Below are 11,343 nucleotides of genomic sequence, written 5' to 3' on the forward strand. Positions count from 1 at the left end.
TTTTTTCCATTGAATTTCTTTAAAACTAATAAGATTCTTAAGCACAAGGCTGGAGTAGCCCTTATGGGTTTTCCCTCCTTTCTTCTGTCCTCCTCATAGCTATATATGCTCTCTCCCTCTTTCCTAAATCAGTAATCTACAATGTCTCTCCACACTACGCTAGGCCAAGTGGAGGGGAGGACTGAGTGGTGGTTACATTTTTTAAAAAAGCAGAAGACAAAATCCTTACTACAAAATTATTTATAAGCTAATTGAGGGTCTGAGAGTTTCAGGCATGACCATAAAATGAACCGCAAATGAATTGGTCTCATTACTTACAAGTCATACACTTCCACATATAGGCATAAAACATCCAGAAATCAAGTGTTAGGATATGTGTCAGGCTTTTCTGTGTCACATAAATACAGAGCAGGGGGAGTATATCTTAGGAGTCAGATTTCAGAAAGGAGTTGTCCAGAGTCGGGCAACCAGATTATCAAATACAAGTATCAGCTAAAGAAAATGGGAAAATAATAGCCTGGAGAAGAAAAGATGGGTGGGGGTGGAACACAATGGCTCTTTTTAAGGATTTGAAGCTATCAGGTGGGAGAGAGAACAGACTTGTTCTGCTTTGGCATCAGAAGAAAGAACAATGAACAATGGGTGGAAGCTGGGAAGAGACAAATTTAGGTTTGCTCTAAGGAAGCACTTCCTAATGATTAGAGTTCTGACAAAGCAAAGAGGGCTGCTTCCAAAGAGATGAGCCTCCCCAGCACTAAGGTTTTCAGGCAAAGGCTGGTTAACCAGTTGTTGGAGATATGGGAATTCTAGGTGAAGTCCAGGTCAGAAAGGATGGTTCCAGAGGTACTTTCTGATTCTGAAATGATAACATTTTGTTTTATTTTTTTATTTTATTCTTGCCTCTTACCAAAGTGCCCAAGGCTGAGAGCAGTAGAAATAATAACAAACATTTACATAGCACTCTAATGTTGAATGGGGCATTGATGCTTGATTCCACCCAATCTCGCCTCAGCCCGGTGAGGCAGGTGACACTATTTTCCTCGTTTTAGAAATGAGGAAACTGAAGTTCAGAGAGGGACTTGCTGAGTCATACAGATAATAAATGACTGAGGTAGTGAGATAGCCAGTCAAGCTCTGCCTGACTCTAAATGGAGCCCTTATCCATTTGGCCATGTTTCCGTATCAGATGTACCAGAGGACATTGAACCCAGCTTTACACTCTTTGTTTACATTAGAACATGTAATCAGGTCAAAGTGACTGACAAGCAATGCCAAAACAGGATGAAAAAAATTAAGGTCCCCTTTCCCAGTTTTCCAGACTGGGTAACAGAAGTATATCTAGAATATCAGCTGCAAAAGAAGTCCTCACTAATTATGCATACTCATCACTTTTAAGGATTTAGAACAACTTTTACCTGTCGATCTCAGTTTCCTCATCTATAAAATGAAGGAATTACACTCACTGCAAGGCCTCTTGAGGCTCTAAATCTATAGGCATTTAGGAACAGCTTTAAACCTTCTCCCAACTGGGATTCTGGCCACACAATCAGAACTGCTGCTTCATGGTGTTTCTAGAGGACGAGTGATAAGCCCAGCAGCAGCTGTACCTTGCACTTATGGCCTTTCGACACAAGGAAGGAAAAATTTGATTGTCCCTCTTCTAACAGTTAATATGAAGGTAGACTGAGGCACAAAGTTCCAAGCATGATCAATTGATTAGCAAGGCATGAATTTACCAATAAATTACCAGATTAGCTAAGCTCTCTTTTACAGTCTTGGGGACTAGAGAACAAAGAAAGGACTTTGTAGGGAGGGAACAAGTTGTGACTGGTTAAAAGAGTTCAATATCATGAATGGAGAAATCAATATAATTGGTTAGAGAGATGAGGCATGGGCGACAATAGGAATGGCTGACAACTGGGAATGAGGGGCTAGCAACCACCCTGTCTTTCTCTCCTATGACTAAGAAATGTTCATTGTTTGAGTCTAGCTGCAACTAGAGACAGTGAACCAGACTTCTTTGGATACCAAACCAGACATCCTTAAAGGATAGCTTAGTCGTATAAAGATACTGGACCAGACTTTCTAGTCTCCATCTGCATTTTTCAAGGGTGACTGATTCCCTTGAGGCAAGAATAGAACAGTGATTAACAAGAGAACTGGATTTCTGAACTTAACTCATTATAGGTCAGTTGAACTTCAGAACTAAGTTCAGAGACAAAGAACCAATCAAGATTTGGGCAATTCCAGGACAAAAATCCATTAACTGTAAATAGAATCAATTAAAAAAAAAGACAGAATCAATTTAATCATTTCACTCCAGACACTTGTATCTCTTCTTTTGAAATGTTCCATAACACCATTTTATTGATTTCTCTAGTAAAATACTAGGTCTCATTGCAAGGGAAAGAGGAGGAGAAGGAAGAAAGCAATTGGTTGAGTCCCTCCCTTTTAAAATAGTCTTCATCCTCTCTAAGCAATAAGCCTCAGTATTTAAAAAATAAGATTCACTTTCTCAAATATATAATCGTTTCATTTACCTACAACCTGATATCAATCTATCCTTTACACCTAAAGTATTATTGAACCATCATCTCCTCCTCCTTACTTGTAGCTACTCAAGGACCACCATGCTTACAAACACACACCAGTGCAGTTACATCCCTGCAAATATATCCCTCCCCTGGAATTGAACCAGAATTTGCTTATAACTTTCTCTGAAACAGTGACCCTTTTCCTTTCTTAGCCCCTTTCCTTCTTTACTATAAGGGTAAATTGTTTCTTATCTCACTCTGAAGAATGGGTATAAAAATCAAAGTAACTAGCACAAATACATATTTACAAAGCAAGAGACCTCCCCATCACCTGGATAACAACAAGCGGTACCACAACCACCATCATATTCCCAAACACACGGCCTCATGTGGGAGTACAACTGTGTATGCAAACACATCCCATCTTCCTCTATTGGCAAAAACTGAATTTTGGTCTTCTTTATTTTCATAGGTCTGGCTAAAAAAGGAAAACATAAGCTTTTTCAGAACATAGACCTGTCACTGGTGGTAAAGTGCATGGACCATGCCTTAACAAGCCTCTTTCCTCAAACTCATTACATCGCTGGTGTAGATGCCAAGACTTTTTGGATTCCCCTGTCTCTCATGCCAGCAGTGTTACAAGATTTTCTGTTGCAGAAACATAAAGTAAAACTGGCTGATCCAAAGGCAGTATGATCCTATCTACCTAGATTTTTAAGTTACTGAGCAATGAGACTGATAGATTTAAAGACTAATCAGGATCTCAGCATCATTCCAGATCTGATTCTTCCTGTATCCATGTGGAAGCTTGTGCTCCTCAACATAAGCGAAGTGTTCTCAGCCATCACTGATAAACTCCTTGAGGTCTCTCTCAAGCCTTGACTAGAAAGCAAGCAAAAATGGTCAACCAAGACTTGGCAGGAAGGCGTAGGTGGAGGGGGGCGTGCTGTTACTTGGGCAGAGTGGGCCCAAAATACAAGTGCTATCTGAAGGTCTATGAAAACCCCAACTCCCCCAGCCCGATGTCATCTTTCTCTGATCTGCCACATTACCTCTATTTACCATCTTTAGAGTCACTGTTTTTGATTAAAGCCTTATCTACAGGAGGCCTTATTAAAATATGAAGAACTTAAGTAGTGGGAAAGGTAACGTGATAATGGTATTCTCCCATTAACAAGAATGAATTCATCAGATTAGATGTTGTCACCTGGGGGAGGTAAACACTGAGGTAATGGGAAATAGGACAAGGTAGCTTTTGATGGTGGGAAGATAGGAATAGAACTGAGCATGGGGTGCTTCCTGCAGAAGGCAAATCAGGATGGAGATACAGAATGACCCTGAGTAGGAATGCCCAAAATATTCTCTCCCACTGGCCCTGTGAAAGGTCACAGGGAGGAAATAAAAGGACATGGAGAGGTGAGGAGGGGACAAAACTGACATGACATGAGACCACAAAATGGAAGTCAGGAGACATCAAAGATAAACTTCAACTACCTCATAGAGAGCTAGGGCGGGAGTGGGGGTGAGGGAAGGGAGATAATATCAAGTTCCTATTCTTTCCAGACCACTGAAAATATAGCTGTCCATGCCAAATTAGAGGGTGTAATCTTAGTCTCCTCCTAAAAAGGAAACCAAAACAGTTGGGGATTTTTATTTTGATTCTTCCCTTCTGGGGTCCCTTAGAGAACTGCCAAGACACCTAGAAGAGTCATATAGACCATGTGTTTTAGATGGAGGACTTGGACCCAGGTCATCCTGACTTTAAAGCAAGCCCTCTTTCTACTGAAACTGCCTCTTCTGAGCTACAAGAGACATTCTAATCTAGAATTTCCATGTTGTGTCAATCTGAACCTAAACTCATTCAATGGACCCTGGACCACTGCTCCATCCAACAAGGATTCCAATCTGCTTAAGTTGCTGCTGGAGGCATCAAGACTCTCCGTAGATTCCATGGGGAGATTGTTGATAGTCATGGCTCTCTCTGGCTTTATCCACTTTAAATTGACAACCCTAGGAGGTGTTTGAGAATGAGAAATTGGACTGGGCTCTGGACGTGTTGAATAGAGTATCTAACAATCCACTAATGGGCAAGCACATCATGTGGTGTCCTCCCAGCCTAGACCTTTCTAAAACACTCTGCATGTGTCTAAAATCTCAGAAAGCAAAAGAGTGGGACTAAACATGTATTATTTGTGTTTTTACCTTTTCTATACCCTGTGTTTAAATAGTTGTTCAATGGACCCCTTCACCCACCTCAAACAAAATAAAAACAAAAGTTTCCACAATATGGATGTCATTTCCTTTGTTGGTCATAATATTCATACAGTGATAAAGTAATCATTTTTTCCAAAACATCATGTGATTTCAATTCAGTAGATATTTATAACTTGCCTAATACACATAAAGCATTATGGTATGAATTGGGGCTGTAAAGGCAAAATAAGAGAATCTTTGGTCTCACAAATCTTGGGATCAAAAAGACGAGATAAGATAGATACTAAAAAAAAACTATCTTTAGTAGGTAGAATATGATGAGTTGGTGAGATCTAAATCATCATGGAAAACAGGAGAGGTGATACAGAGCTAGAGAAGTATAAATGTTCCAGTTTTTTAAATAAATAAATATGCATGCATACATCTATACATATATTTCAGAACACAATATTATATGGACGGTTCATGAGCATTTAAAAAAGAAAGGAAGGATCACTAAAAACCAGAATGACTTCATCAAGAACAAGTCATGTTAGAAGAACCTCATTCCTTTTTTTTAAATAGGGTAACTAAACTGGTAGATCAGGAAGATGCTGCAGACAATAAGGCAGGTATCATTATCCCCATTTCACAGATGAGGAAACTGAGGCTCAGAGAAGTTCAGTAACTTGACCATGATTACACGTGCCAGTAGCAGGATCAAACTCTAGAGGCTGCATAGTATAATGGAATTCCAGAATTGGGCTAGAATTATCAATATAATCATGACTTTTTTTTACTTTTATTATTGATATCAATTATGTTTATAGTTTTTCTTACGTTAAACCATCCCTGCATTCCTGCTATAAATCCCATTTGGTCATAATGTTTAATTTTTGTTATATGTTATTGCAATCTTTTAGCTAGTATTTTACTTAGGATATTTTTTATCTATATTCATTAATGAAATTGGGCTATAATTTTCTCTGTTTTTACTCTTCCGGATTTAGAATCAGAATCATATTTATTTCATAAAAAGAGTTTGCTAGGATCCCTTCTTTGCCTATTATTCCAAATAGTTTATTTAATATTAGAATTAGGTTATCTTTAAAAGGTTTACAGAATTCACTTGTAAATCTGTCTGGTCCTGGTACTTTTTTCTTAAGAAGCTCATTTACAGCTGTATCACCCAAGCAATGTTCGCAACACCAAGGGTGACTATGAATGTGCCAGCATAGTTCTGAATTACAAAATATAACAGATTCTCCATATAGAAGGCAGAAGAAAAACATTTATTCAGATACCAGAAAGCCAAATCCCAACACCAGAAAGCCAAATGTATCATGGTAACTAAGAAATCAATACACATTAGCACAGCAGGGGGCAAATCCATTCCCAAGCATTTTCCCTGCTCAGCCCGCGCCTTCCTACAAGCAAATACTCACTAGCCTAACTGTGCCTACCTGCATCCTCTTTCTGCCCTCACCACTCTCACCAACTTCCTCCCAGTTCTGCTCCACCCTTCCTGTTCCATTCATTCAGCAAGCTTCTTCCACCATATGACTTAGGTTTTCATGTGATTTAAGCAGGTCACATGGGTCTATTAATAAATGGGAAAGATCTTCCCATTTAAATTATCATTATATTCAGCCCCAAGATCTTTCGTATTCATTACATAGGTCAATGGGGCAACTGGTATGAACTGGTATGTAACAGGGATAACAGAAACTAAGCATATAAAGCAATATCTTAGGGAGAGTCTTGAGCAGAAGCATCCTATCATTTCCCCCCTTGAATGAATGGGGCCCAAAATCTTAGGGCAAGGGGCAAAGGTCTCTTCTTCTATAGCTGCTTCCTGCTCAAATTGGACATAGAACTCTCCCTACCCCAAGAGGTCCCATTTGAGAGGTCATTTCTTTAGCTGGCATCCAGAGCTTGCTCAGTGCCAGGTCCAGGAGTGATACATCACAGTTGTGGACATGGGGTGACATCCAGCTTAAGCAATCAGGCATCTGCAGGTGGAGGGTACTAAGCCTACAGGAAACAAATCTAGCAAACAAATTTCACAGACAAAAGGCCAGAAAGAAACAAGGAGACAATAACCAGAAGCAGGGTGCTTCTGGAGTCCATGAACCCACTGTCATAGTCTCATTCACGGTAGAGTATATGAGTTAAGGGTACAATGTGGTAACCAACTTCTCCTGAATAAACAACAGTTACAGAATTATCTTTCCCATGTGCTAAAATTTCCATGGCTTTTGGAACATGTTTGGTTTCCATTTTACTGATACTTTAGCTCCCAATTTTATTTTCTCAGTAGAACCCAACCCTTCAGTTCCTCTGCTAGTTATTTTGGAAGGAGGGTCAGTTTTCACAAGGGGTATTGCTTCACAAGGAATAATAATCACTTGAACCATTCTATCCTGTTTACAAAACTGTATGGGTTCTTCACCTAAATTTTGGAATGTCACAATAATTTCTCCTTGATAATTAGAATCTATCACTCCAGCTAAAACATGTATTCCTCAGGCTGCTAATCCTGATTTAGGTAATATCTATCCAAAATGATTTTTAGGGATTAGGGATTCTCATACATATTCCAAAAGAGATTTTTTCTTATTTCTTTTCTATCCAACCAAAAGTCCTCTAAACAATGTAAATCATATCCTGCCAAACCAGGTGTCCCGGATATGGTGCAGGGACATCTGGCCTCACAGTCCAATACTCAATATTTGGGGTCTTAAATGTTTGCTGTTTTCTAATTTGCAGATTTGGGGTCATCATTCTGTCTAGAAGTGTACTTCCTCCCAATTGTCTATTATTCAAATTACGTAAAGCAGTGAACAAATTATCTTTCCAATGTTGATAAGAATCATTAGAACTTAACTTCCTTAACTGTTCTTTCAATAATCCATTCATTCTTTCCATTAACCCAGATACTTCTGGATAGTATAGAATATGATGTATCCATTCTATGTTGTTTAATACACAATATCTCTTCACTTCATTACCTTTGAAATATGACCATTGTCACTTTGAATCTGAATTGGGGTTCTATAATATAGACTTACGATAGCTAAAGTTTTACAGTGTTTTTCTGGGTTGCATTGTTCTAGGGACAAGCCACTAGTATACCTGAATAGGTGTCAACACAAGTCATATAAATTTAGATCCTTTATCTTGGGGTGGAGATCCAATATAATCTATTTGCCAAATTTGGGCTGGTACTTTCCCCCCTTGCTATCTCTCCTGTTACCATCCAAGGAACAATTCATTCCTTTTCCAACTGACTTATCTAATATTCCTCTGTTACTTGTTTTAACAATGAATGAGAGATACTAATATCTTGGTCTTATGCCCACTAGTGTGTGGCCTGGACCCCTAAATGACCAACCATTTGATGGATCCATTTTGCTAGTACTGGATCATAAGTTGGTGTCAGACTAGGGACAATAGTTGGATCTTTGCTAGTTGATCAGCATGTTCATCGTGCTCATATTCTGGCATGGTGAGGGTCACATGAGCATCTACATGAAAAACTGACAAATTAGTAACTAAAGACATGTCCCATACATCTTTCCATAATTCTTTGTCCCAAACTTGTTTGCCATGAATTTCCCAATTTTGGTTTTTCCACATGGGCACCCATGTAGCTAACCCATTAGCTACCACCAATGAATCAGTGACTATATGACGCTGTCCTCCTTGTGTTTTGATAGTTTGATATACTGCCATAAGTTTAGCATTTTGACTACTTCCACCTAACCCAGTACTTTCCAAAGTCCCGCCTACATGGACTGTAGACTACTGCTTTCCAGTGTCTTTTGTGGCCCAAATATTTTGCTGTCCCATAAGTAAGGCATGCATATCTCTTTTGTTCTGCAGTTAATCCATCATATCCTTCATTCCACTTTACCAAGGACTGTACCAACTGTTTATTTGGTTTCGGTGTGTATCATTTCCCTCAGTATCTATGTTTGCTATAGATTCACATAAAGCAGAAACTCTACTTTTGCCTGTTTTAGTTCTACTTTGAATATACCATTTCCATTTAATTATGCCAGCCTCTTGGGATTACCCAGGTCATAATTGGGATTTCAGGACTTAATATTACTTCATAGCCCAAAAATCAGTTTTTCACTCTCTATCAAAGCCCAATATGAAAGTAACAACTGCTTTTCAAAAGGGGTATATTGCACTCCAGATGAGGAGAGTTTCCTAGACCAAAATCCTAACATAACATTTTGGCTTTGTTGTTTTTTCCATAAACTCCAGTTTGTATATTCCTCCTGTACAGTCGCTTGTAATTCCACCAGGCCACTTTGCATAGGCAATAAATCTAGTGCCAATTTGAATAGCAATCTTTGCTTTTTCAAAAGCTTTACACTGCTCAAGTCCCCAATCAAATTCATACTTTTTCCTAATAATTTTATATAAGGGCTTCAAAATTTGTCCTAGATGCAGTATGTCATGTTGCCAAAATTCGAATAGTCCTATAACCTTTGGGGCCTCTTTCTTATTGATGGGCATAGGAAAATCCCAAATCTTTTGTTGGGGTTATGGGAGATTCTCTCGCAGCTCCTTCTTCCATTATATACCCCAAAATTTTACAGTTTAAGCTGGCCCTTGAATCTTTGCAGCGTTAATTTCCCACATTTTGCTTTTCATATGCTCAATTAAAAGCATCAAACTCTTCTCCACTTCTTTTACATTTTTTCCCTGTATGCTAATATCATCTATATAGTGTAGCTCTAGTTCATCTAAATGCTTAGCCATAATCCTATGACAAATACTGGGGCTATGCAGATATCCTTGTGGTACACATGTAAAAGTATATTGTTGACCTTGCCAAATGAAAGCAAATTGGTCCCCTTATTTAGAATATATTAGGATAGTAAAGAAAGCATTGGCTAAATCGATAACTGTGTACCAAGTCCCATCATATTCCTGGATTCTTTCTATTAAGGTAACAGCATCTGGAAAAGCAGCATACAAGGTGAGAGTCACCTTTTCAATTGTCTATCATCCACTATCATCTTCCATGTCCCTTCTGACTTTTGTATTGGCCAAACAGGATTATTCCATTGAGTGACGGTAGGGACTAACATTCCTGCCTCAACATATTCCTTCATAATATTGGTAATTTCATCTTGCCCACCTGGCACATGATACTTCTTTAAAGTAATTTCTTCAGAAGGTTCAGGTAAAGTGATTAGACCCATTTTAATTTTACCCACTAAAACTGTATTAATCACTTCCTTATCACAAATTGGCATCTCTCCTCTGGCAAATTTAAAGTCATAGCTCTCAATATATCTATTCCAATGATGTATTCTGGAATGGGTACAATTAACACAGTATATTCTTTCTTAGGTAATTGTCCAATTTTCATCATTATTTTGACTTCTCTGGCTGATATTTCAGCCCCTCCTTATGTGGTGATGGTTCTAGGAGTTCCATGTTTAAATTTATCAAGGTTTCCATATAAAAGGGAGACCTCTGCCCCAGTATCTATTAATGCCTTAGGTACAGTATTTGATCCATTTTTCCAATATATTATCAAATTGAAATGGGTTCTGTAATCCCATCTGTGTATTTCTTTAATCTGAGCTAGAGTTCAGCCAATTTCCTACTCTCCTTGAAGGTGTGATGAACTTGGATACTAGGGTTCAGGAGGAACCTGTAGAGGTAGTTCCTTCTTCTCTATTCCATCTAGTATCAAGCCCGTTTTCTCAGTACATTTTGTATAGTTCGTTAGTTGGAATACCATCTATGCTCTACCCCTGCTCTCAATAGAGCAGTAAACAATTCTTTTCTTGTCCATCTATTCTGACTTTGAATACACTGGTTATTTACTATGCTCTCTTTCCAGGAAATTTATCTTTTCCCCAGTCTCCTAAGTCACTTAACTGTGAAATCTTGTCTAGCACCTCCAAAAGAGGATTTCCTATTTCCCCAACTATTAGAGTCAAAACTAGGTGCTTGTAAGCAAGAGGAGCCATCTTCACTATTATATTCCTATGGTAAACTGCTAAGGGGGTATTATATCATGCATCTGCATTTTTGATCAGTCTTCATTACCTTCTCCTTTAACTTTTTTATACAATCCCTAAGTGAATACTAGGGACAATCTCCACTAGGCCACACAGAGTCAGTAGGATACTGCTTTTGGCAGCCTTCTGCAGCCAAAGCTAACAGATTAGTCATAACGTTATCTCCTTGCATATTAAAATTCCTAAAAGCTTGCTGTACCAAAGGATTCTAATACCTACAAATTTCAAGCAATCCACATCATTTATAGACACTCCTCTGGCCCCTTCATCACTGATTCTCACTATAGACACTAACGATTCTCCCATCCTTTGGGTGAACTTACTCAAATATCCTGCTGAGTAAAATCCTCAATTATCTCCCTAAGCACTATGTTCTCCACCAGGTTCTCTTGTTTTCACTTTAGTATGGGGCATGCTTCTGCCTGAGAAGTCTGCCTCTGTAACATTGTTTCACTTTTCTCCCTTGGCAGTCATCACCATGGCAACTGGGCTGGATCTGTACAAAGGTTGTATGCACACTTCTTTTGCCAGCCTTCTGCTTCTTCCTCTGAGCTTTTTTTCTA

At 38.7% G+C, this 11,343-nt stretch overlaps 1 protein-coding gene across 1 annotated transcript in view; it reads left to right on the forward strand.

Moving 5' to 3' along the window:
* DHRS9 (dehydrogenase/reductase 9) overlaps window positions 1–4,819 on the forward strand; it is a 37,092-nt gene extending 32,273 nt beyond the window's left edge. Inside the window, exon 5 of the mRNA XM_072612236.1 lies at window positions 3,007–4,819. Coding sequence (XP_072468337.1) covers window positions 3,007–3,230 — 224 coding nt within the window. The 3' untranslated portion in view covers window positions 3,231–4,819. The remainder of the gene's footprint in view (window positions 1–3,006) is intronic.
* The last annotated feature ends 6,524 nt before the right edge of the window (window positions 4,820–11,343 follow it).

Source organism: Notamacropus eugenii, chromosome 5 (assembly GCF_028372415.1).
Source record: "Notamacropus eugenii isolate mMacEug1 chromosome 5, mMacEug1.pri_v2, whole genome shotgun sequence".
NCBI classification, from domain to species: Eukaryota; Metazoa; Chordata; class Mammalia; order Diprotodontia; family Macropodidae; genus Notamacropus; species Notamacropus eugenii.